The sequence below is a fragment of the Camelus ferus genome, chromosome 2 (assembly GCF_009834535.1).
Source record: "Camelus ferus isolate YT-003-E chromosome 2, BCGSAC_Cfer_1.0, whole genome shotgun sequence".
NCBI classification, from domain to species: domain Eukaryota; kingdom Metazoa; phylum Chordata; class Mammalia; order Artiodactyla; family Camelidae; genus Camelus; species Camelus ferus.
Genome location: NC_045697.1, coordinates 38,719,038 through 38,746,532, shown reverse-complemented (window position 1 = coordinate 38,746,532; position 27,495 = coordinate 38,719,038). Strand labels below are relative to the sequence as shown.

Genomic DNA, 27,495 nt, shown 5'->3' with positions numbered 1-27,495 from the left:
TCTCCTCTAAATGGACTCAAATATGTAGTACTCTCTTCAGACCTCTGCTGGTCTTATTCTCTAAACATGACAACCCGCCTATGCTTGGCGATCTTCTCCCAAACTGCAAATGCCTGAACCCACTCTACAACATATACTAAACCAAAATCTCCAGGAGTTCTAAGTTGGGAACCAGAATACAAGGGTCCACGGCTCAAATGGATTTTTATTTGAAAGAAGAAAATGCTTGTGGCGTATGTTTAAGATAGGAAAGATACTGCTTTTGGGAGATCAGTTTTAGGACCAAGTGTCAAGGTTAACAATATGGAGCAATAGCATGTCTGACAGTATTTTTCCTAAAGATAAATATCCATGTCTTTAAAAAAAAAAAATCCATGTCTTTAACCTCAACAGAACAATCTTCTAAATAGTGGAGTGGTGATTTGAGCATCAAGAGGTATATATTGCAAGTGTGCCTAAAATTACTTGCTATTTAAATTTTTTTCATGTACTTAGCTGCAGGGATCCATGTGGGTTAATACCTTTCTTGGTTTATTTTCATTTTAAAGTTTAAAATAACATAATTTCTAGAAGAACTGTAAATATATCCTGTTTCATATTTTCTAAATATATTCCATACTAATGTGTAAACATACCAAGCAGTTTTTTTTAAAACCTACCCGTTTACATCTGGCTTAATATTTTCCTTTTACATATAGAAAAGTATAAAGAGGTGTAGTACTTTAGTGAGTTTTCCAGAGGACTAATAAGCTAAAATCTTCTGAATGCTAAAGTTTTTTAACTTTTTCCATGGAAATCTTTCTATCTGATTAAACATTATATGTAGTAATCTGATTTTAACTCTTAATGACACAGGTCATTGTGATGATACCTTAAGAAATCTAAGAGCACAGAGCTTTGTTTACATTTGTTGTCATGCCCCTAGTCATCTGCAGGTTAGTTAGCCTATCAAGTTAGTCTCCGTAATTTCTCTTTATTTTCACCTATCAGTGTTCTAGCTTTCCCTTCTCCCATTAAGCTTTTAATCTGAAGTTTGCCAAGAGTGTGAGGAATTTGATTGCCTGATTATTTTAATCAGCATTGGTCTTTATACTTTACAAGGCTGTATGCAGCTTTGAACTCAAAGACTGTGTGCTAGGTCTCTGACTGCAAGGCTTCTGCTTCGGGGCTCAGTGATCCCCTCTTCCCCCAATTTTGGTTTGTGTAAAAGACAAACCATCAGATTGGAAACAGTCCATCACTTTAGTACCCTGTGCCACAGGGCTGTCGTTCTCAAACTTGAGCATGTATCAGAATCACCTGAAGAACTTGACAGATTGCTGGGCCCCAACCCGAGTTTCTGATTCTCGATGGGGCCCAAGAATTTACATTTTGAGTAAGTTCCCAGATAATCCTGATCAGATATAGGCAACTTTACTGTTGTTAATAATTTCCACCTTCCATTTCTGTATTTTGGAAATGTATCATCCAACGATCCTTCACATAATGTTGTAACATTCTATTCTTGTATATATTCTTACAACTTAATACCATCCTAGATATTGTAGCTATAGTATAATATACATAATATGTAATATTTTAAAGGCTACCTTTATGACCTCTTCTAAACTCAATTGTTTCCTAAAAGCCCCATCTCCAAATGCCATTACAGTAGAGGTTAGGGGTTTAACATGAATTTCAGGTTGACACAGTTCAGTCTGTAGCAACATCTTATAATCGTATTTTGTCACACACAAAAACAACAAAGAGTATTTTTTTTACCTGTGCCAGGGCTTTGTTTCCTATCTGTCTCTCTTAGGTCTACTGGCGTATTACTGACCAAGTCATCTTCAGCTGCATCTCCAGCAATGACTGTGTGAACATGGTAGGAGGCATGGTGGTTTGTTTCTTACTCACTTTCAGAACTGAGTTTTAAACTCTAATGTATTATTTTCCCTTTTAGAGTGAATCTAACACTAAAGACTGGTTGTTTGCTTTTCTGTAGTTTAGGTTCCCCACCCTTAAACATCTTTTAGTCTTGGGTCACTATAAATATCTGGTGTTGTAAGTCCCTAACTAGGTCTTCTGACATAACCGGTGGGGTCATCGTCAGCTGAACCTCCAGCAATGACTGTGTGAACATAATCATGCCACTGCTGTTGGGCTGCTTTATTGCTAGTCGTTTTAGATTTTAATTTTAGTGGGGGAGATGTCTGGTTCCCCAGTAGGCCAGTTTCTTTCTTGTCAACCAGTAACACATGTTAGGACTTCTCTCCACTATTCCCAATCCTAACTCTATCATTTCCCTGTTTTTCCTAGATGCATACTCTTACTAGGACTGCATCATTTAAGGTGGACGTGAAGATCTAGAAACATCATGGGTAGTGCAGGCCTTTAAGAATATCTTGTCCAGTCCCCCATTTTACAGAGTCAGGTCTAGAGGAGACGGTTTAAAGTTCCACAGAGTCTGAGTTAGAACTTGGATTTCCTGACTCCTGGTTTAGAACTCAGTTTATTTCATGCTGTAACGTCTTTGTGTTAATTGTATCTCAATCCTTTGGGTTAAACTCGTTTTAAAGAACTTTCTGAAGGGTCCCAGAACTTAAACTTCAAAGGCTTTGTATTTTTGTAAGTTTTTCAGTGCCCTTTTTCTGCTTACTCACAATTTATCACATTTGATATGAAAACTTGCTTTAAGTTCTGCCATCTAGAGTTGCATTTTTTCTTTATTAAAATTGGTCTCTTTAAACTTCTGGAAATCCAATTTTATTTCCTTCTTTTGTGTAATTTTTGTACTATTCTCCACCATCTGGGGGAGATCAAATATATATGAAATCTGTTTTATAATAAACTGAATAATTAGCTTGTTGAACAGATTTTAATGAAATCCATGTAACTTAGACTATATTCATGTTACTGGCTTTTTTTGTACGGTTACATAGTGTTAAGATTACTTTTCTTTTTGCCTTCCTACCTGGCTGGTCCTCTTCTGCTTTCATGTGGGCATATCCTGTGGCTTGCTCTTCATCTTGGGATTTCTGTCCTTGTGATTTTTCTGTTTTATTGTGTCCCAGAATAGAATCCAGCTCGGTAAAAAACTTCATACTCCTGGTCATGCCTAGGTCTTGAGCCATTTTTACAGTCTTGTACTCATGTTTTAAGTTTTTGTACTTTGTCCTGCACTGCTTCCAATCTCTGTCGATTCCAAGTTTCTGAAGCTTGGCAGCAATTTGTTCAAATATCCTTTTATTTCTCACTGTTCTCTCTAGTTGTTGTTGTATGCCTCTGTCAGACCAGATGCCTATTAGAGCCCTGACTTCTGGCACAGTCCAGTGCTTTCCTCCTTCATTTGCTACAGTTGGAATAAAAGTTGGATTATTTGGGGGTTCCATTATTGGTGTAGAGTTACCTGGATCAGATGAGGAGGGAGAGAGAGAGAGAGATATATATATATATATATATGGGGTACTTACATCACACAAGATAAATAATGGGATGCAAGATTAGTAAAGAAAGTAATTTTCTCCATAGGAGATGGACTACAAATCATGGTTTAGTTTTTCTCAAACTATTTGGGAAATGGAAGTACAGAGCCTGAATCTATTCCTTATTATAACAGTGACTGGCTTTAATAAAGTTGTGTTTTTAATTAGTTACATTTTGATCATCTTTCTTCTCCATCATTTCTTTCTCTTCCATCCCACTCCTTCAGTATGTGGAGTGTCTGTCAGTATATGATCAAAGTTGAATATGTAATTTTGTAGTATTTACTTGTAGAAAGCAATAAAATTATGTAAGAAAATGGCTCATTGAAGACAATTTTTTTGTGGTATGTGTGAGCAATTCATTTTCTTTGCATTCTTTTTCTTTATCTAATGGTTTCCATTTGCTACATATCAGAACCTCCTGGGGAGCTTTTATAAACTGCTGCCCTCACCCTTCATCCCCAGATTGTGATTCTAGCATGCAGTTCACGGTTGAGAGCCAAGACTACTTGTGGGTAAAGGGCTTGGAAGAGGCACATTGATAATTGGTGCTTCTTACTCTGTGTGAAAATATTTTACTTTGTGAAAATAAAAATTGTCTCACTGGTTAAAGACCTAATGCCATTTTAAGTGAAATATTATGTTCCTTTAATGCAAGGAAATGTGCCAGAAATTTCATGTCTTAGGCAGGATATCTCCACTTAGTTATAAATCCTTTAATATAACATAGTGCCTTTGTGTTTGATCTCTGGCACAGTTTTGCAACTCGTTTTATGGTAACATTATTTGACATTATATTGGTTATTTAACAACCATATTATCTTGCTTTTCTCAGATTTCATGTTTAATAAAACAGTAGTTCAGACTTTATCTATAATGTAAGTCATTAAAAAACACTATAGCCTTTCCCTGAGGTAGGAAGTTGTTTTTATTTTGTGGTGTATTTAATATCTTTGTTTTGAGATGCTTTTCAATGTTTTTTCTTACTTGGATTAGCCTTCAGTAAGAATTTAGAAGCAAGAAGGGTATTTACTTTGACTTTTCAGGCGAATAAAATCATCCTTGACCTCATTATGGATTTGATATTATTTGCTTTCAAATGTAAAATTCTGTTTGTCTTAGACCCCAGGAATGCTAAAGTCATGCTCATTAAATATTAAGCACCCACTATGTGTAATTTTGGCCGTCAGATTCCTTAACTATATTTAAGGAATAGACATTAGAAATTTGAAGGCTAATATTTCCAGGCAATTTACATTTTGTTAAAGAAATCATTTGTTTTAGAAATGATTTTTTTGTATTTTTTATATAATTTTAAAGGTTACTTTCCATTTACAGTTATTACAAAATATTGGCTATATTCCCCATATTGTACAATACATCCCCCCCCCCTTTATTTTTGCAGGGAGGGGTAGGGGAGAGGTGATCGGAGTGAGTTAGTTAGTTAGTTAAGGTACTGGGGATTGAACCCAGGACCTCATGCATGCTAGGCATGCACTCTACACTGAGCTGTACCCTCCCCTTCTAGAAATGATTTTGTTTAGTATAGGTTGGTAAAAAAGAGGGAAACATAAATTAATCCTAAGTGTTTCTATCAGGAAAAAATCATCCATTTTCTCAGATTTGAAACCAGCCTTACTTTCCAGTTTGAAATTGGATCAATTTCATTATATTTTTGGCCCACCATACTATACCTACCCAGTTCCATTGGTCTGATATGAGAAACCAAAAGTAAAGGATTTTCTGATATGTCTTCTTTGTCTGCTAATGTAACTGACATTTTGCCTGGAAAGAGAGAAGTCATTTTAAAAATAAGTACCAAGGAAAATTAAAATTGGATTAGTAACTGATCATGCTAATACTTTGAGCTGAATTTGATCATACTCATGAAGGATTATGGATTTATGGTAAACATTTGGTAATAAAGTGATATAATACAGTTTAAATATTTATATATATGAAGAGAAATCAAATTTCTTCCCATTGACATTTTGAATTTCCACTAGAATTGTCTGTCAATTTTATAAGTTTCTAGAGATGATTGTAGTTAGTTTGAGGTATTTTCTTTATATCTGTATTTTAGGTGCTTTAACATAGCAAGCAGTGTAAGTGATACTAGTAATGTGAAAAGAGAAATCCTGCAATGAGATAATCAGAAAATCTTGCTTTATTGGCATATATGGTCAAGTAGCTAAGAGTTTATATGTATCTTATGTAATTAGTTGATTGATACATACTAAACTTTACAAAAATTAATCTAACTTTTGCTTAAATGGACCAAGGAACGTCATTTAAAAGAACCACACCAGCCTTGAAAAATGAAGGCGTCCCTCCTTGATCTCCTATATCATTTCCACATATGTTTTTCTAATTTTGTTTTACTGAGTGGCAGAAATAGCATTATATTCTACATTAGGAGATCAAATGTTAGGTATGATTTCAAAGACATAAACATTCATTTAAAATCAAAGTAAAAATTGTCAAATTTTAAGTCAGGTTTCATAATTATTTGAGGCTAAATTGCAGTTCGGGAATGTTTTGGGTTTAGTTAGAAACATGGAAAATAAAAATCTGAAGTTAATTAAGAATTCTCTTTAGAGAGAAGAACGAAGGACACTGATATACCCAGGTAATTTAACACCCAAGCCTGATGATGAGAATAGTAAGGAAAGGTAGGGTTTGCTAGTCTGTTACCTGCTTTAGGGCCTACTTTTGTTTGTTGAGAAGGTTCTGGAGCTGAAAATACAGGTGTGGGCAAAAAAGAAAAGTTCTCTTTCCAGGGATTTTTGTTTTTTTCTGAAGTTGATCATTCCTAGCATGAATCTCAAAATTGTATGCAGGGCCTCATGCCCTGGAGATTTTAAACTGAAACTCTGAAATCATTACTCCTAATGTGCATTTGTATAAAGTAACAGGAGGGAAATAGAGTGGAAGCTTGATCACTGAGGGAAGCGGCAGTAGGCCAACGGTATTCTGAGGTTGAGGGTGATTATAATTTCCAGAACATGAAGCCTCTTAGAGTTTGTATTTGAGTCCTTTGCCAAGACTCGGTCAGGCTACCTGCTGCCTAACAGGGGACTGGATTCTTTGTCCTTAGACACTTACATGAATTAGGTTGAGCCCAACAGTGGAAAAGGCACATTCATTTTCTTCCCTTCTTCATTTTACCATACACTAATAAACATTCTGCTGGTTCCACCACAGAAAAACCAGAAGACATTATAAATGAATCAGACCTGGAGAAAGGAGGGCTTCCTAAGCCTTAGAAAATAAACTATTTGATTATGTTAAAACTGTTGACTTTTGTAGATCAAAGAAAAATCAGCCAAAATTGTAAGGCCAAAGAGGTCATGCAAGTTTTCTAAGACCTCCGCTGACATGAACAGTCAATTCATAAAACTGATTAAATACGTAGAAAAATGTTCCACAGCACTAATAATTAAACAGATGCAAAGTAAAAAGTTATTGATTGCATATACCACTATACATAGCTTGTACTTATTAAATTAGCATACTCCACTATTTATTAAATTAGCGAAGTGTCTCCTCCCTTCAACTTCACCCCATAATATTGTATTACAGGGTTCTGTAAAAGGGACACTGTTAATATAGTTTTTTTAAAGCAATTATTTTAGCAATATGTTTCAAAGTAATCATACCCCTCTTGACCAGAAATTTAACTTGATAGTCTATCCTAAAGTAATAATGTTAAATATGCTCAGAAGATATTGTAGTGTCATTTCTATGAGGGGGCAAAGACCTAAACTCTTGTACATGCACTCAAATACAATGGAACCATTAAGTAACTATTAATCCTAGATTATGATTAATTCTGGGTATAATTTAAAGATTATTTTTAATATGACAAAATGCTAATGTTTTTGTAATTTTATAATTTAAAAAATTTTATAAACAACAACCAGTAGCATTGTAAAGGATATGTGGGAAGAGGTAAGAAGTTATCTTAATATTCCATGTAATAGATGATGAAGTTTTGGATGGTGGTAATGAGAATGGAGCAGAGAGATAAATTTATTAAATATGTCAGTAGATTTTTTTTTTTTTTAAGGATTTCATGGTTGACCAAAAGTCAAGGATATCTTAAACATTTCTATTTTTTAACTGAGGGGAAATACAGTGATTGTAAGGTGGAAGCATTTTGTAGGAGGATCAATTTTGATGGGGTAAGAGAGTTTGGTTTTAGACCTGGGGTTTGAGATGCCTTAAATATACACGGTTAGTTTATAATTATGGGCCCTCTGTTCACGAGTAAATTGGGGAGTTTGGAGCCATGGGAGTAGCTGAAAGGGCTAGAAGATCCCGTTTGGAAGTGGAGATACTAGCACCGCATCTTCATTACACCAAGCTTCATTGTACCATAAAATGAGGGCTTCTCCCAAGCTGAGTGATTTACTTAGTGTTACTCAATATTTAAAGCATTTTAGATGAGGAGTGCAGGGTGATTAATTGAATAAAATAATGTAGTTACTGTTTAATTTGATAATGACTGCAAAGCTTTCTCAGAATTTGGTGTAGTATCAGAAGTGTAAAGGGAGTATGTAAGTGGGGTATATTTTTTACCAAAGAATTTATTATTGAGTTTTAAACAGGAAGTTCAGATAACCCAGGTTCTCTGTAATCCCTGTCACTTTTAACCCCCTTCTCATTTGGTACCTTGATTTTACCACTTTGTCTTGGGTTACATTTATCTACAGTTCCCTCCTTGCTGAGTTACATTGATGAGCGCATGTAACTTAGGGCTTTGCACATGGTGTACACAGACAGTAGGTATTACAGATTTTGAACTGAACAACTCTGCTCTTAAAAATAGCAACTGTGATTACCATACAGAAATTATACCATAAGTTGTTTTTTTAAAAAAAAGAAAGAAAACAAACCATAATTGAATGTAAAATACTGAACACATAAGACCCTAATTTAGTTTTATTTTTGAATATGTGATACAAGCATTAAAGATGGTTTAACGCAAAAAAAAAAAGCAACTGTGAGATTTTGGCTATGGGAGGAATGTCATTACTGCCATTGATTTCCCCACCTTGCCTAGTGATGCATTCGGCTTCCATAGGCACTGAGCAAATTCTACATAAATAGTAGAATAGTAGAATCTTCACAACACAGCAGGTCAGGAACCTTGTTTTAATAAGGCATACCTCCTTTCATTGCCCTTTGCAGGTATTGCGGGGGAGTTTTTGTTTTTGTTTTTCACAAATTAAAGGTTTGTGGCATCCCTGTGTCAAGCAAGCCTATCAGCGCCATTTTTCTAACAGCATTTGCTCACTTTGGGTCTCTGTGTCACATTTTGGTAATTCGTGATATTTCAAACCATTTAATTGTATTATGCTGATCTGTGGTCAGTGATCTTTGATGTTACTACTGCAACTCCCTGAAGGCTCAGACGATAGTTAGCATTTGTCTAGCAATGACGTATTTTTAAATTAAGGTATGTACGTTTTTCAGGCATAATGCTGTTGCATACTTAATAGACTACAGTATGGTGTAAACATTTAAATGCACTGGGAAACCAAAAAATTTGCTTTATTGCAGTATTTGCTTTATTGCAGAGGTCTAGCACCAAACCTGCAGTACCCTGAGGTATGCCTGTTTTTAAATCATTTAATCATAAATCATTTAATCTGTCAAATCTATTTGTTTTACTTCCTGTTAAAATTGAGCTGTTCTTCCAAAGAAGTAATGAAGTTCTCTATCAGTTATTAGTATCTTAGTGCTTTTATTTATACATTTAGGAAAATGGGAACATTAACATAGAGCAGAGAGGGGAGGATATAGCTCAGTGGCAGAGCCCATGCCTAGCATGCACGAGGTCCTGGGTTCAATCCTCAGTGCCTTCATTAAAATCAATCAATCGATCGATCGATCTAATTACCTCCTCCTTCCTCAAAAAAATAAATAAATAAAAGACAGGAAATATTAAAACAAAGCAAAAAACCATAGAGCAGAAAGTTGTCTTGTTTGGAGCTGTGGGAAAACAACAGTTGAGCAATATTTTTTTTTTCACCACTCTTATAAAATTAAAACTTAAGTTGTTTTCAGAACCCAATCCATTTTCCAAAAACCATATCAGACATGGGTAAGGAGCAGTTGGCAGTAGCAATTAGTGGCATTTTAATGTGTTTTTCCTGTATTTTACAGATTTTTTAAATGGTGGTATTTAAACTTTTTAAAATTAATTTTTACCTTGTGCAAAATAGCATATACATAAAGGTCGGTTGTTTTTCTCAACCTTGATATTTCAGGCTATATTTATCATATGGACTCAGAAGTCTGGTTCTCTTACAGTTTGTTAGGTAAAAACAAAAGAATGGTACTTTTTCTTTTTACCTTCAATGGTCTCTGGGGCTGGACTTTGGCTCAGCGTTGCCAGGCACCTGCTATTTGCATCTTCCTCTGTTAATTGTGTGGCAGGTTCATACTGCAGGATCGCATCCAAATCGTGGAAGAACTTCATAGTTTTAGAGCTGTCTCCAGAGTTGTGGGCGTATTTAACAGTTCTGTATTCATATTTAAGATTTTTGTACTTTGCCCGGCACTGTTTCCAGTCCCTGTGTACTCCTAGAGCTTGCAGCCTTTTAGCGATATAAAGAAATATTCCTTTATTTCTCAGTGTTCCATAAAGTTGTTTTCGTACATTTTTTTCTGCCCAGACACTTAGCAGAGCTTTAACCTCTTCCTCAGTCCAGTGCTTTCCTGCTCCACTCTCCATGTTGAAAGTGACCTGGAAATGATTCACTATTTCTAGCCAAGGTTTTGTTTCCTAGGAAACCAGACGGCTGGTTGTCAATAAGCTCTGAAGAGCTGAAAGGATCTAGTTTAACTGGTTCAAGCTGCCTGAGGGGAGTAACTTGAGAAACTGCCAAATAAGCAGGCTTTGTGATTAAAGAAGCCTGGACCAAAATGATTCCTGTTGTTATTCATTTCAGCTTCAAGGAAAAATTACCCTTGACACAAAAGGGAAAGAAAACCTTTATTGGTTTATGTCTTTTCTTATATAATTCACTCTAGTTTACTATATGATTTTTTTAAGTTGTTATGGAAATGATGAGCAGAGGTTCTTTCTGCCCTAAAGTTTATGGCTAATGTTATTTTTTTTCCCTCTGATATGAATCACTTAGTCTTTTAATGTTGGTTAACCAAAGACCACATCAGTTCATTAAATAAATCCTTATGTTATCACTTATATGTGGAATAAAAAAAAAGACACAAATGAACTTATTTACAGAACAGAAAAAGACTCACAGACATAGAAAACAAACTTATGGTTACCAGGGGGAAAAGGAGGAGGGGAGGGATAAATTAGGAGTTTGGAATTTGCAGATACTAACTACTATATATAAAATGGATAAAAAACAACAAGGTCCTATTGTATAGCACAGGGAAGTATATTCACTATCTTGTAGTAACCTATAATGAAAAAGAATATATATATGTGTGTGTATAACTGAATCACCATGCTGTACACCAGAGACTAACACAGCATTGTAAATTGACTATATTTCAATTTAAAAAAAGAAAAAGAAGTCCTAAATCACAAATTATTCAGGGTGTATATTATTATACGTATCTGGTCAGCATAATAGGTCATAGTATTTGACACATTGATAATTTAATAAAATCACTTCAATTTAAATTTTTTAGATTTTTACTATGCAAGTACATTAATGTAGTTTTTCATGTTATTAAAATGCCTTAATATAATTTTGGAAAAGATTGTTTTACCAAATAAATATATGTATAAATTTTGATGTATAAATACATATATGATAGAGGTTTACTTTTTATTTCTACCCTGATATATATTCTTTGAAACAAAATGTGTTAATAAACATCTAGTATTTATAGCACTTGTTCAGAAACATTAAAAATTGTTGAGCAATTAATACCTTTATTTTTATCTTTTGAGTGTATTGAGTGGTGCAGATCTAGGTTTTACCAACGTGTTGCCCAACCTAGCTAGAAGCTAGTTACCCTGCCCTACCTAGCTGGAAGCCTAGCTTCTGGCTTTTTTATCTGTATCATCTAAAAATACTAATGTAGCAAATTAGATCCAGAGTTCCTGATCAGCTTCGGGTTTTTTTTGAAGCAGCATTTATTATTTTATGATAAAAAATAGTGATAAATATTTGTAAGAGAAAATTTGGAGAGTGCAAAAAGCAAAACAAGAAAACTAAAGAATAAATTTTGTTCATAATAATGTTTCCCACAACTAAGCATTTTACCTATTTTATTTAGAGATTTTCATTTAGATCTACATACTCAACCTTATTTATAGGTCACATAACTACAGAGGTTAGAAGCCCAGGTTCTGAAGTCAGATTGTCTGTATTGAAATCCTGGCCATGTCACTGTTCTCCGATCATTCTCTGTGTGACACTGGACAAGTTACTTCCATTTCTTTAGTGTTGTCCCTGTCTATAAAATGTGAATGGTAATCACAGAACCTGCTTCATAGGATTGTTTTGAAGGAATAATAGATTAGATTGATGCAGGAAAAATGGATGTGGGGCATGAGGAGGGCTGTGTCCCAGGTCTCAGTTTTTTGAGTCCCTGGGACGTGCCCTGCCAGGTGTGGGTCCTTAGCTTCACACAGGAAAGAATTCAAGAGTGAACCAGTTGAGTAAAGGTAGATTTATTTAGAGAGATGCATACTGCATAAAGTGTAGGCTGTTTCAAAAGGCAAGAGAAAAGCTATGAGGTGTGGGGGTTGGGTGCTTAGATTAGAGTAAAAGTAGTTACACACTCCATAGACGGGGTGGCCGTCTCCAAAGAGGAGGGAGCCAGAAGTGGCCACGAGGTGCTGTGTTACCAGTTTTTATGGGCTCAGTAGCTTCATATGCTAACAAGTGGGAGGACTACCTTGGGGAAGGGGCTGGGATTCCCAGGAAGTTGGCCATTGCCCACTCTTTGACCTTTTATGTTTAGTCTTGGAATTGTCATGGCGCCTGTGGGCATGTTATTCATATTACAATGGGCACGTAATGAAGCTCAAGGTCTACTAGAAGTCAAATCTCCCACCATCTTGAGCCTCAAGGCCTCCTGGGGGTTGATCTTCCACCATTTTGATGTTAATTGTCATTCCTTGAGTGGCTGTGCCCTGCCCCCTTCCTTCCTGTCTCAAGATCATTCCCGTAAATGCTTAGGACAGTGCCTGGTATTTTAGAACTCAGTCTCATCTGCTGCTTTTGCTAATCTTGTCATTATAACATCATGCATAGAAGTGACACTAGTAGTAGTGGCATTTAAGAGTTGTCAGACTCAGTTCATGGATGCTGTCGAGAAAAGTATGTTTCACAAAATTCATTAAGAAGCTATCAGTGGGGTAAATTTAATAGTTGGTACCTTTTTATATTCACAGGGGTCAGGAGAGTGCTGGTATTGTGACCAGTGATGGGAATTGGATGCCAACATTCAAAACACACAAGGTATATTTAAACATTACAAAATATTGGTTATAAAGATAACAATAGCCAGAAGATCACTAGTATATGGGGGCTGGGGAAGGAAATTTGAATAAAGAATAATTTGTATTTAGAAGTATGGTTGACCCTTGAACAACAAGAGTTACGGCTACTGACCTTCGAAAATCCGCATATATCTTTTGACTCCCCCAAAACTTAATTGCCTACTGTTGACAGAAAGCCTTACCTATACATAAACAGTTGATTAACACATATTTTGTGTGTCGTATTTATTATACTATATTCTTACAGTAAAGTAAGCTAGAGAAAAGAAACTATTAAAATCATAAAGAGAAATTACATTTACAGCACAGTACTGTATTTAATCCAGACAGTAAGCTTCCATTGTCTTTTTTACAAGATGCATGTGAATCTGTCGGTACCTACAGTACCTACGTTAATGTAGTCTTACATGATACAAAACAGTGTAGATGTTATGTGTGCTACTAACACGTGACATCAAAAATGAAAAGACAATGTGAAAAAGCAATTCATATTCACAGGTATAATGATTCATGCGTTGATAACGAAGAAGCAGCAATATGACTGCTTTATGGTAGCCTCTACAATAATGAATGAATTGTTATAAAATATCACTCACTTTATGCCTGTATAAGGATGGACTGTCCACTTTGATAGCAGACTTGCACATGATGTTCTACAGGATGACTACTTAGGCATTGATGATGGTGGCATAGAAACATTGTACAGGTACTTGGTTTTCACATGGGGACACACACACATACACAGCAAAGTTTATTAACGACATGATGATGACTTACTGTTCATTAAGTGGAAGTGGGTCATCATAAAGGTCTTCATCCTAGTAGCCTTCGTTCACATTGAGTAGGCTGAGGAAGAGGAGGGGTGGATCTTGCTGTCTGGGTGGGGAGGGGGAGGCAGGCAAGGCGAGCACACTGGGTGTAGCTTGATGGAAATACATTCTGATTTCTGTCTTGACTTTTGCTTTCTCATTTCTCTAAAAATGTTTGTGAAGTACCAGTCCTTCTTCCACTGTTTGCTTCAGTTTCAGTGCCCATTTCATAGAAGAGCCCATGTTGTGAAAGAAGTCAAAAGCAGTCTTGTATAATCAGAACCCTTCTGCCAGACTGTCCAGCGTCAGTTTGTTTTCTGGTACTGCTGCTTCTACATCCTCTTCCTTATCATCTAGCGCTGATTCAGAAGCTTTCATCTCCCTCACGTCATGTTCTGTTAATTCCTCTAAAGAATTTAGCTCTTGAATTTCTCCAAGGTGCCTTTGACCCTTCCCCACCTTTTTTTTTCTTTTTTTTTCCTTTTTTTTTTTCCTTTTTCCCCCCATATCCAGAATCTCTTTCGTGGTTTCCTTGATAGGTTCTGTCATAAATCTGCACAACATCTGGTCACAGTTTTCTCCAGCAGGAATTTATAGTTTCAGGCTTGATGGCTCTTACAGCTTTTTCTATAACAACGAAGGCACCTTCAGTGGTGTAGTCCTTCCAGACTTTCATGATGTTCTATCAGAATTCCTTTCTGTAGCATTGACAGTCTTTCCATAGAGTACCATGTATAATGAGCCTTAAAGATACTTAAGACCCCCTGATCTGGAGGCTAAATTAGAGATGTTGTGTTTGGGGGCACGTAGGCCCACTATTCACGCCTTCAGTGTTGAACTTATAGGGTTCTGGGTGCCAGGGTATTGTCCAATATCAAAAGAACTTTAAAAGGCAGTCCTTTACTGGCGAGGTACTTCCTGACTTCAGGGACAAAGCGATGATGGAACCAATCCAGTAAAGGGGTTCTCATTGTCCAGGCTTTCTAGTACAAACGAAAGACTGGCAGCTGGTATTTGTCTTTTCCCTTCAAGGCTCGGGGTTAGCAGCTTTATAGATGAGGGCAGTCCTGATCATAAAGCCCATGGCGTTTGTGCAAAACAGAGAGTTAGCCTATCTATTCCTGCCTTAAATCCTGGTGCTTGCTTCACTTCCTTATTAGTAAATGTCCTTTGTGGCTTCCCCCTCCGCTCCAGAATAGGGCACTTTTGTCTAAGTTAAAAACCTGTTCAGTCAGATATCCTTTCTCCTCAATGATTTTCTTAATGGTGTCTGGGAACTTGTCCGCTGCCTTGGTCAGCAGAAGTTGCTTCCCCTGTTATCTTGACATTGTTTTAAGCCAAATACCTTCCTAAAAGTATCAAACCATCCTTTGCTGGCATTAAATTCTCCAGCTGTAGATCCTTCACTGTCCTTTTGCATTTAGTTGTCATATAATGACTTCACTTTTTCTTGAATCATATTACAGTCAATAGATATGTATACGTTTCTTATAGCAATCCAGCACTCACATAAAAGCAGCATTTTTGATATGAGATAAAAAGGTATTTTGCAAAAAATGTAAGGTTTTTGTGCCTGTTGATGTAGGCACAGCAACGGCTTCATGTATTTTCTTTTGCTTTACAATGGTCCTTATGCTGGATTTATTTATCTTGAAATGGTAGCCAACCACAGCTGCAGACCTCAATCTACAGTACGCATCAAGCAATTCAGCTTTTTCTTATAACGGCATGACTTTTCTCTGTTTCTTGGGATCATTTCCAGAATCACTAACAGCACTTTATATGGGTCCCATGATGTTACTCAAGGTGTACGGTATTGATGCTAAACACTATGAAAAATACACAGGAACTGGGAGAGGTGACTTTTTACTGTGATAACCAATTTAATGGAGAGGTGAACTGCTCACTTGGAGATAATTGGTGTCACATGGTGTTTTAAGTGGATACTTGTAACACTTGAGCTCACCCCAATATTAACAGGAGGTGGCAACGAAATTATTACAGTAGTGCTGTATGCAATACAGTTCATTTTAGGCAGTTAAGATTTAATATTCCACTTTAATGTTTGTTTACACTTCTCACAACTACAGATAGTGCTATTTACAGTCTGTAAGTGTTTGTGTGCGTAAGTTTTGATTAACTCACTACATTTTATAGTAGGTTTGTGTATATTTTATGGTAGTAAATGATTAAATAGAATAGCATCTACACATATTTTATACATTCATGACACTCCTAATTTTTTCTTAATTTTTTCGGTTACTCTAGGCTACACGGTTCGTCTGCCAGTTTTTTTAAATTGTCGCAAATCTGCCCAAAAATTCTTCTGATACATTTATTGAAAAAAATCCATGAATATGTGGACTTGCCCAGTTCAAGCCCATGTTGTTCAAGGGTCAACTGTAATACTCTTTGGATCAGCTGTTTCTATTTGTCAAACTAGGATGCATTTCTGTCCCAGTGATAGTTTGCTAGACTGACTCAAATAGGTCATTTATTTGAATACTTTAACATGCTTTGAATTTAAAATTGCAAATAATTTAGTTTATTGTATATGACAAATTTTATCACTTAGTACATCTGTTCCTCAATGTTTCATTAAAAAGTGTCTTATAAAACAAGCACTTCATTGTTGTGAATACATTAAATGCTACCAAATCATTCACTTAAAAATGGTTAATTTTATGTCATGTGAGTTTCACCTAGAATTATTTTTTTAGTGCTTCACAGTTCTCACAATTAGCACTAGTCTCTTTTTTTTTAAGATTAGAATTCTGAAGCACAGAAAAATTAAGTCAACTGCATTTTCTAATTTGAGATTGAGCAGAGGCTTATAAAAGTGTTACTAGTGGTTTTTTTTCATAAGATGAGCTCTTGCTTTGAATTTGCAAGGGAATGGGTCTTGTAAATCACGTCTTTACTGAGGACAATTTGAAGAAATTATATACTTCAAATCTTGGAATTGGACACACGAGGTACGCCACTACAGGAAACTGTGAATTAGAAAATTGCCAGCCTTTTGTCGTTGAAACACTTCATGGGAAAATAGCTGTGGCACATAATGGCGAATTGGTAAATGCTGCTCGCTTAAGGAAAAAGGTAAGTTTTTTTTTTTTTAATGCTTTTTTTATTATTGTGATAAATTAATGAAAAGAAGTTACTGAGGAACTTGGTAAAGGACATTATCCTGTTACCTAACTGCAGAGAACAACTGTATTGGGGGGTAGGGTATAGCTCAGTGGTAGAGCATGTGCTTAGCATGCATGAGGTCCTGGGTTCAATCCCCATTAAAAATAAATAAATAAACCTAATTAAGTCCTCCCCCAACCTCCTCCCCTCCAAAAAACCCCCAACTGTATCAGAATTACATGGACTTCTTCTTATAATTACAAATTCTAAGGTATCACCCCAGAGTCTGGGGTGGGAGATTGCTGAGTCTGCATTTTAATATGCTCCTAAGGTAATTCTAATGCACTGTTTTGGATTAGATATTTGGAAAATTGATTTAATTATTTCCCAGAGCGTTGTCCTGCTCTCTTCTTAGATGCTGGGATTATTATAATGACAATAATAAGTTTCATTTGGGAGTTTTTTTGCTCCCAAATGAAAAATTAAAAATTTTTTCAATCAAAAAAGTATAAATATGAAGTAAAAATTACTCATAAAACTCACTGCTCAGAGTTAACCACTAAAAGTTCAATTCCAGACAATACGTAGCTCATTATTTCTAAACTGAACCCCTTACCCAGATGCTAGACTTTACGTCTACACATTTTGCTGCTACTGAAAATGCTCTGTAGTGTTAAACTCAGCCTGTGCGTGTTAGTGGTGATGCCCTTGTCCAAGTCAGTCTTGCTCAGAACCTCGTAATCATAGTGCACTCAACCAAGTTTTAGTACATCTTCTACACTTAATTGCTTAGTACAGTCGATTCCTTCTATTCTGCCAGGGACAATCAGTGAGGATGGGTAGCCACCATTACTACAACCATCAAATCTAGGTTGAGAGTCCCCCACTGCAGTGTGCCACTCTTATGGGAATGTTTCCTGTTCGTCAGGAGTGTCCAGGGCTGAAAAAGTTAGAACGGCAATCCCAAATCCTCATGCCTTCTCCGCCCCACCTCAACCACCCACCCATTGCAGGTCTACATTCCTTCAAACTTAGTTTTCAAAAGCTGTCCTACATACCTCCTAAAGCACTTTTTTGTTCCTTTTTGAGAAGCTTCAGAGACTTCCCGTTGCCTCCAGCAGCAGTTCTCCATTATTATATACACATACCTTCCATTGGTAGAATGCAGGATTTTGATACCCGAGCACAATGCCTGATCTCTTTCTGTGCTGGCAGGCAATTGGGCAAGGGGTGAGGTGAAGCTTCTTCCTTTTCTAATGATTACAACCTTTCTCCTTTCTAAATAGCTTCTGCGTCATGGTATTGGTCTGTCAACAAGTTCTGATAGTGAAATGATCACCCAGTTACTGGCATATACCCCTCCCCAGGAACAAGATGACACCCCAGACTGGGTCGCAAGGTAATTATAAAATTAGGCTGAGCCTGCAGGTCTGGTAATGAGAGCTTTGCCTTGCACGTGTTTATAACTGAAATTATTCATTCAATTATTTAATTAATTCCAGGATTAAAAACTTAATGAAGGAGGCACCCACAGCATACTCCCTGATTATAATGCACAGGGATGTTATTTATGCAGTTCGAGATCCTTATGGAAATCGTCCTCTATGCATTGGTCGTCTTATTCCTGTATCTGATATAAATGATAAAGGTAATGAACTTCAAAGGGAATATAATTTCATAATGCTTTTCCGGGTCGTTGTCTTACTGTTGGCACACCCGGAAACCTTGAGGTATAGAAAACTTATTGAGTAAAAAGCTAGGTAAAAAAAAAAAATATGGTACTTAGTTTTTAAAGTACATTTCCTTGAATGTTTCTGAGGATAAGCCAGTTTTAATATATTTAATGGGATTTCCCATTTTGTCCTGTCTGAATGGCGTATTTTATATCCTTTATTTATCTCCTTTGCCCAGCTTTTTATTTATGTAGTATGATGTCAGTGATTTTCTTTTTGACTTGTCAGGTATCTTATTCAAGCCATGAAATCATAATATTTGGAGGAATCTTAGGATTGTTAATTTTATCTTTGGTTCTAGTCAAACAAGGAGCCATGTGCTCTTAAGGTCATAGTAATGGATATTCTCTGAGCTCTTTTATTTATCTATTTTTCATTTAACTGTTCTCTTTAAATAGATAAGCCTCTTTTAAAATTTCTTGAATTGATTGACTGAACCTATTGTCTTGTGATTTGCAGGAAAAAAATCTTCAGAAACAGAAGGATGGGTGGTGTCTTCAGAATCTTGTAGCTTTTTATCTATTGGTGCAAGGTAAGTTTTATCTCACTCAGCAGATCAATTTTTTGCCACATCAGTAAAAAAATTTTTATTATAATATGAAAGTTCTGTTTCTGATGTCTGCAAGAATACGTATTTATAAATGCAGTTTCTTTTGTACATTGTACTCAGCAGTTGCACTGACTTTAATGTTCCAACAATAACCTTCTAATCCTGGACCTGGCCTCTTGTTTTCAAAACACCATGAGCCTTATTTTAGAAAGGAAAAAATCTCCTCATCAAGGATCAAAAAATTTAAACTAGGACAAAAATGTTCTCTTTAGTCTTCATTCTTCCAGTAATAAATAAAACATAGGGCTTTTATTTTTTTTTAATTCTAAGTTTGAATTTAGGGGTAACAGATTTATAAAGATTATTACTGGAGGAATATTACTTTTTTATTTTTTAAGCCATTTTTAGACTTTCCTCTAAGGGAAGGGACTCTGTACTTTCTAATTGACAGTTAGCCTTAAGGACTGGTTTACTTAAAGTCTTCTTTAACATTGTTTCCCAAGATATTACCGTGAAGTCTTGCCTGGAGAAATTGTGGAAATATCCAGACATAATGTCCAAACTCTTGATATTATACCAAGGTCTGAAGGAAACCCAATGGCCTTCTGTATCTTTGAATATGTTTATTTTGCAAGACCAGATAGTATATTTGAAGGTAAGTAAAATATCTTGATAACAATTAATAAAAGTCTGTTGTTTATCCCATCGAAGTATGGCAGTTCTGGGGCCCAAAGGCTTACCTGGCTCTGTGAAGGCACATAGTTATACGTTGTGGATTTGGGACTGAGCCTACAAGTCATAAGATGACTATTTTTCCTTTTCATCTGACTCCTGGATTTTGTTTTCCTTTTAGGAGTAAGGATTTTGATTTTCAGATATGTATTAAAGTTAATTTTTTTAAAATAGTAAATTCCCCCAGTTTACATATTTCCACTTTAGTGGGGTTTTTTTTTATGTCTTACTTTTCTTTTTGTGCTCAAATCTATAGGGTTCTAACAAGCTAGTTTTTAGAATAGTGATATTCTGCTGAGCTATATTATACTACATAAAAATAATTTATTTCCTTTTCCAAACATTCCAGACCAAATGGTTTACACAGTAAGATACCGTTGTGGTCAGCAGCTGGCCATGGAAGCACCTGTGGATGCAGATTTGGTTAGCACGGTTCCGGAATCTGCTACGCCTGCTGCTCTTGGTTATGCAGCAAAGGTATTTTCTCTTAATTAACACACAGTGAATTGTTCATCTAGCACTGAAATTAGAAATCCATGTATATAAAGAGAAACTCATCAATTTATTGCAAAGAAAGAAAAAATGTTGGTTTCTTTATAAGAGTTAGTTTCCAGCCTCTTCATTCAGCGGCACTATGTTTTTTAGCAGAGTCCACAAAAAGTTCAGCCAAAGACATAGGAAAATGATCCTCTTCATTTTAAAAAGATAACATCATGAATATATGTAGAATTTAAAGGTATATTTACTTACTAGGAAGTATCCTCACAAGCCACTGGTATATTTGTTCCCAATTAAGTATGGGTGATGATGAGCTGTTTGCATTAATTCTCTTTAATGTTCTTAGTACTATGCTTTATTTCACTGTTTGTAACCAGGTAGATTATATAATTATAGTGATCCTAGGTGTAATCCCCGCGTTCATTATATTTGAATGTTTAGTGTATGAATTTTTAAAAGAAATAATATGCAACATTTTAGAGGAGGTACCTTAGTAAGAGGATAAAGCACTTCCTGTCCCCCAGACAGCATCTCCTTAGCCTACTGGTTTTAATTCATTTCTTGCTGATAATTTTATTTGGATTTTTCTGACAGTGATTTATTCTTTGTCATGTGTTCACATTCTTAATATTCTCTTCCAAGATAGAGAAATAATATTTATTTAAGAGAGCAGCATTACAAATTCTAGCAAAATGAGTGGGTTTTCCCACTAAGTTGAGGACTTTCAGTGATTTTTCTTTTTGCCTTTTTCCCCTTTAAATAGTGAAGGAAAATTGTAATCTGATGATGGAGAGTTCAGAATAACAACCACATTTAAAAATTTTACATACATGCTACAAGGGGAGCATGACCTGGAGAAAATAGGAGCTTAGAGTTCTCTGTACATTTGCTGCTCATTGTCCTTTTCTTCCTTCTCTGTCAGTGTGGGCTTCCATATGTGGAGGTGCTATGTAAAAACCGGTATGTAGGAAGAACCTTCATTCAGCCAAACATGAGGTTAAGACAGCTTGGTGTTGCAAAAAAATTTGGAGTTTTGTCGGACAACTTCAAAGGCAAAAGAATTGTTCTTGTAGATGATTCAATTGTGAGAGGCAATACCATCTCACCCATAATCAAATTGCTCAAAGAATCTGGTGCAAAAGAGGTAAGTAATATTAGAACATACCCTAAAGCACCAATAATTAACAATATGATAAAAACTGTTTTCATGTTGTGTAAATTTTATGTTAACGGTTTTATAAAATTAGTTTTAAAACTAACAAAAATCACAAAATAAAATACTTCTTAAATTTGTATTGATTACTTTTTCTTTTTGAAGATGTATAGTCAATCCTAGTGTCATAGATTTGACACATTAGGTTATGTTTCCAAATCTCAAAGTTTTTTCTAACTGAATATTTCAGTAATTCAAATTACAGAAGTGAGATGTCATTTACAGGTAATAGTTGAACATATTTAGAAATAAAATCTATTGTGGAGAAAAACGGTATAGAAAGCAGTATGATAGTCTATTTGGAAAGCTTCTAAGGTAATTATGATTATGATTTTCCAGCCCTTTTTTATGACTTATTGTGATTATGGGAATCTCTGTGGCATTCTATGAAAACCAAGTAATAAAAATGAAATGTAAAGTCAATTCAGCATCCATTACAATAATAAAAAAGAGTAGACATAAATAAGTAAACGAACAAACTGGAAATGGCTACCTACTAGCATGTATCTACCAGAGGGAAATAGTTTAGGAAATTGATACATCAGTATGATGAAATATCATGCAGCCACTAAAAACTATAATTATGAAGACTGCATAACGTGGGGAAATCGTTGCTGTTATAACAAAGGTAGAAAGTAAATGTGGACACCAGTTACAGCCATGTAAACGTACCTGACAAAAGGCAGGAAATAATGATAGACAAAATAGTAGAGAAAAATAGCTTTTTGGGTGGAGAGGGTACAGCTCAAGTGGCAGAGCACATGCTTAGCATGCGTAAGGTCCTGGGTTCCATCCCCAGTACTTCCTCTAAACATAAATAAATAAACCTACTTATCTCCCCCCTCCCCCAGATAGCTCTTTGTAGTGGTCAGGTTTTTATTATATCCTGGAAGATTGTATTTTTTCTTTTTAAAATGGTAAAATAAGAGGTAGGCAAAAGTGCCATTCAAGTGTTACAACAAAAAATGAAGGTGATCCTAGGAATATAAAGTCATGCAGTGAGAAATGGGAGATCAGAAGAAAGAACTGTCCATGTTAATAGGTGATGCAAGGAAACAACAGGCAGCTCTGTAAAAACCCTTTACAAGTGGCTGACGTTTTGAAATTCTTATTTAGCACGCTTTGGAGTCTAGAGCAGAGTTGCTCAAGTAGGATTCTTGTAAATGAGTGAATTATAAAAGTAGTTCTAACTGAACACCAGAGTTCTGTACGTATATCACATGATTTTCTAGGATTCATTTTCACCTATTACTGTGGAAGAAATTTTGTAGTGTGCTTTATTTATTACTCATATGTTGTTAATATATTCCGTTAAACAATTTTTTATGTTGCATTTGCCAATGACAGAATTTTGCATAGTTGTTCTTACAGTGAATGTCAAACTAACGAAATGTCCAAAATGATTTCTTTCCAAGGTACACATTCGCGTAGCTTCACCCCCAATTAAATATCCATGCTTCATGGGAATAAACATACCAACAAAAGAAGAGCTTATTGCTAATAAACCAGAATTTGAGCATATTTCAGATTATCTAGGTAGGTATTAAAATTTCTATAAATTATCTTTTATTCATCTAATAACAGAAAATCCAAAGCTTAGATATTTTAATAAAAAATAGTGTTCAATATTTGTTGAAAGTAGATGGTGTATATGTTAAGCAGATATTGGACACTGTTCTGAAAAGTGAGAATACCTCATGTGGATGGACCATAGTCAGTGCCGTGGTAGAGAGCAAGGCCAAGGTGGGACCAGAGGATAAGGAAGAAAGGCTTTCCCAGTAGAAAGAACTACATATCAGTTAAAGCCTCCCAGAGGTCAGACCACAAGAAAAACAAAAGCAATTTCACTGTAGAGTCTAATAGAATAATTTTGATGTCAGTACAGATCAAAAAGTGAAAAGCTTATGTAGGCTTGTCTTTAATAATGAGGTCAGAAGACTTGGAGATGGAGGTCATTCTTGATAAGACATTTGCCTTTCAAAGTCAGGTGAGGTATAAACTCTAAATGTCACATACATGTTCAGCCAGGTATGGTACCTCCAACACTGTTTGTATATGGCTGGTGTTTCTCTTGACTGGTCATGCCTAGAGGTTACCAGTTAAACATTTCGAATATGACCCAACTGACATATTATGAGCAATTGCTCTTTGCCAGGAACATGTCTTTTTTATTGTAATAACAGCACAAAAATGTCACAATTAGGTAATGTTTCCCTTATCTGGTAGATGAAAAAATAGACTTAGGAAATAAGTAAGTGACCTTGAGCTTAAAGTTGAACCCAGATTTTCCTGACTTCAAAATCTGTTAATCAAGAAAATTACTCCTGAAGCCTTCCAGATCTATTCTACTTGAATCCTCCACTGCTATTTTAAATTATGTTATCCCTTAAATTCCAATTTAAAATTAAAAAAATAATAATAAAAGCCTGAGTTGCACTGATCCCCTAGTTGATGCCACCACCACCCCCTTTTTTAAGAGAGGCTAAAGGAGAAATTTTTATTCTGGCTTATGTTTTTCTGTTTTTAACTATTCTCTGTTAAGGCAGGTCTTCCTTTCCAGATGAAATCTCATGGCTTTTTTTTTTTTTTTTTTCTCTTTGCCCTGTAGGAGCAAACAGTGTTGTGTATCTGTCAGTTGAAGGACTGGTTTCATCTGTGCAAGAAGGGATAATATTTAAAAAACAGAAAGTGAAAAAGCAAGATATTATGGTTCAAGAAAATGGAAATGGTCTGGAATGTTTTGAAAAGAACGGTCATTGTACAAAGCAAGATATTATGGTTCAAGAAAATGGGAATGGTCTAGAAAGTTTTGAAAAGAATGATCATTGTACAGCTTGTCTGACTGGAAAATACCCTGTGGAATTGGAATGGTAGCTGCTAGGGGTAGATGTGATGTTTCAAGATACAAAGTCCGTGGAGAAGTTGTAGTGGTTACACTTTATCCATTTACTGTTACTCAGTTGGTACAATGTAAAATGCCACATGCTTGTGTTATACCTTTTGAAATTTTTTTCTAAAAAGGGTACCAAAGTGCTATACTTTCTTTTATAACCCTAGATAAATATTTTGGTGTTATCTAGGAACTTGGATGACCCTTTCAGTTTTATTTAGTAGTTTAGTACTTTAAGGCTACCAATTGTGAGACCATATACATTTAATTTCAGATCATCAACAGTAATGCAAAGAACTGGTAAATTTCTGTTTCAGAGAGGATTGCCAAGTACTGTACATCTCCACAGATTCTTAGAGAATTTTGTGGAGGGTTTCTTGAGAATTATTGAAAATCAGTTATGGAATATTTTTAAAATTAACCTTGTTAATCACATATAATACAATGTTATATGGTATTCATTTTTTAACTCAAGCATTGGCTAGCCTTTTGCACCTGGTCGGAGAAGGCAGGTGGTTAAGTGGCATTTGCCAGGTCCATATTTTTAACAGTTTGCAGGAGGTTAGACTAAGGTGGTGTAGTACAAACAGGACATGTGAGTCAAGTATAACATTTCACGCAAACCTTGAATCTGTTATACCCCAAAGTTATCTAGTGTCTAGGGTTCTGATTATAGTTAGGACCTTGGCTTCTCTTAAAGAAAAACAAAAACAAATACAACTTTTGGTGCTTCACTTTCCCAATCTGTGCAATGCGGTGCTTACATTATTAAATAACTAACAGCAGTTATTTTTAGTGGCTAGAGCCATCATTCCTCCTTCAGTTTTAAGACAGTGCATGATTATTATTAGCTTTTGAAATGTTGACTGTTGGTCTGCAATTCAGATTTCAAAAGGAAGACACACAGCTTAGCAGTGATTTGCCACCTGTCTTTGAGATGCCCTAACAATGACGGCAAAGACGTGTCTTTTAAAAAATTTTCCTACATTTGACTAGAAAGTATGATCCATACTGCTTATACCTTATAGTATAAGCCCAGCAAGTAACCTCGTACGTTTGAAGTAAAAACTAAATATTTAGATTCTAACAAATCTTCTATCCTTAATTTGGTTATATGCTTTTTTAATGAAGTGCTTGATCACTTGCAAACATATGTGTATATACACATAAAGATCATTGCAATGAGATGAGCAAGTAGAAACATTGTAGGGGCCAAATTTGTTCAAGGATCAAGGAGACAGCGACTTTTTTCGGTTAGCATGCTCGTCTAATTCTGAGCATCAACATCACTTTTTCCAATTTGTTTTATTGGGAATCTAATGAAGTAGATTTTTTTTAAGTATTTTTTGGTTAACATCTGAGATTTAAAACTTTAAGGTGACTTGCCCCCAACCCTTGTTTTATGTAAGATTTTAAAACATGAAAGTGTTTGTTTCTGTGTTATTGTTACCATAATTTGATGTATGTAGTGTCCAAATCCATCTAGAAATGTAGTATTTATTAATAACTGTAATCTTTTGTCTTCATTTGGTATTCAGCCTCACGTGTTATATTATGGTAGGCCAAGGCAAAATGGTGACAGCTCTTTAAGCCCACCTGCAGCAGGCAGCAGTGGGTCAGATATCTCTGTGGTGGTGACACAAGCCAACCAGCATTTGGATAAAGCCCTGGGACCATATGAGTGTATAACCTCTTGTCTTAAATGTATTCCTCATAGCAGCGTGGAGGAGGCAAGACCTATGGGTCAATGTTGAACCAGCCTTATATTTGATTTTTTCAAAACAAGAGACTCAGGGAAAGTACTAAACCAAAATCTCTGATTTGATTTCTGTTGTTTTCCATAGTTTTTATCTTGTTTTATTGAGGTGCTTTTATAAAGGAAAATGGTACTGTGACAGTTTGATAATTCCATGGATTTCTTACTGTTTCTCCATCATGGCCTTTTATTTCACAGGTTTCTAAAGTGTGGATTACAATTTTATACCAGCTTCATCTCAAATGTTGTTTAACTGCTTTAAATTTCTATACTTGTTGTAAACAGCAGAGAAAATCATGTTTTCACGGGATCTATATTACTGTGAACTAAACCTACCTTTTTGTGACCTCCTTGTGATGCATTGGTGACAAATATATGTAATGAGTATGTTTAAATGTGTGTTTACTGTTTTTTAATAGTGACTTTTAGTGAGTGTGTTATATGGTGAGCAGTACAGTGATGGTCACATCCAGGATCCATACTCTGCATCAGCGAGGCTGATCTCATTACTCTGATCCAGGTGTTTCAATAAATAGGCCATCTCTTATGAACCAAGCAAAACTGCAGGTTTTGGACAAATAGGAGGGACAAATAAAGTAACGAGAAGTGCAGTGTTAAGTAAGCACTACAGTAAAGGCACGTTCCATGGGGACACTAGCAAGAACAGGGAGGGTGTCACAGAAGAGGAGGCTTAGATTCCCAAACTGTGTGTGTGTGTGTTGGGGAGGAGTACTATTTAAAATCAAAATAAAGTAGGTAGATGAATAAACTGGTACATCCAGCCAATGGAATATTATTCAATCCTAAAAGGAGATGAGCTGTCAAACTATGAAAAGACATGGAGGGGACTTAAGTGGCTATGACCAAGTGAGCAAACAAAGCCTGTCTGAAAAGAGTACATACTGTATGGTTCCAACTATATACCTTCTGGAAAAGGTAAAACTATGGAGACAGTAAAAAAAGTCAGTGGTTGCTAGGAGTTGGTGAGGAGAGAGGGCTGAGCAGGTGAAGCGCAGGGGATTTTAGGGCAGTGAAACTACTGTTACCATGATGGCAGATACATGTCATATATTTGTCCAAACTTATAGAATGTACGACACCAAGAATGAACCCTAATGTAAACTATAAATTTGGGGTGATAATGATGTGTCGGTGTGGTTCATCAATCATAACAAATGGGCCACTGAGGGGTGGGGGAGATATTGATAAAACAGAGGAGGTT

General features: G+C 35.7%; 2 protein-coding genes across 2 annotated transcripts in view; one reads left to right on the top strand and one right to left on the bottom strand.

Annotated features, from left to right (window-relative positions):
• LOC102522524 (phosphoribosylaminoimidazole carboxylase and phosphoribosylaminoimidazolesuccinocarboxamide synthase) overlaps positions 1-3,181 on the bottom strand; it is a 32,499-nt gene extending 29,318 nt beyond the window's left edge. The window contains exon 1 of the mRNA XM_032498002.1: positions 2,954-3,181. Coding sequence (XP_032353893.1) covers positions 2,954-3,113 — 160 coding nt within the window. The 5' untranslated portion in view covers positions 3,114-3,181. The remainder of the gene's footprint in view (positions 1-2,953) is intronic.
• PPAT (phosphoribosyl pyrophosphate amidotransferase) overlaps positions 1-26,668 on the top strand; it is a 36,541-nt gene extending 9,873 nt beyond the window's left edge. The window contains exons 2-11 of the mRNA XM_006177327.3: positions 12,856-12,922; positions 16,665-16,871; positions 18,188-18,300; positions 18,404-18,549; positions 19,094-19,166; positions 19,688-19,839; positions 20,266-20,393; positions 21,337-21,558; positions 23,043-23,163; positions 24,236-26,668. Coding sequence (XP_006177389.1) covers positions 12,856-12,922; positions 16,665-16,871; positions 18,188-18,300; positions 18,404-18,549; positions 19,094-19,166; positions 19,688-19,839; positions 20,266-20,393; positions 21,337-21,558; positions 23,043-23,163; positions 24,236-24,501 — 1,495 coding nt within the window. The 3' untranslated portion in view covers positions 24,502-26,668. The remainder of the gene's footprint in view (positions 1-12,855; positions 12,923-16,664; positions 16,872-18,187; positions 18,301-18,403; positions 18,550-19,093; positions 19,167-19,687; positions 19,840-20,265; positions 20,394-21,336; positions 21,559-23,042; positions 23,164-24,235) is intronic.
• The last annotated feature ends 827 nt before the right edge of the window (positions 26,669-27,495 follow it).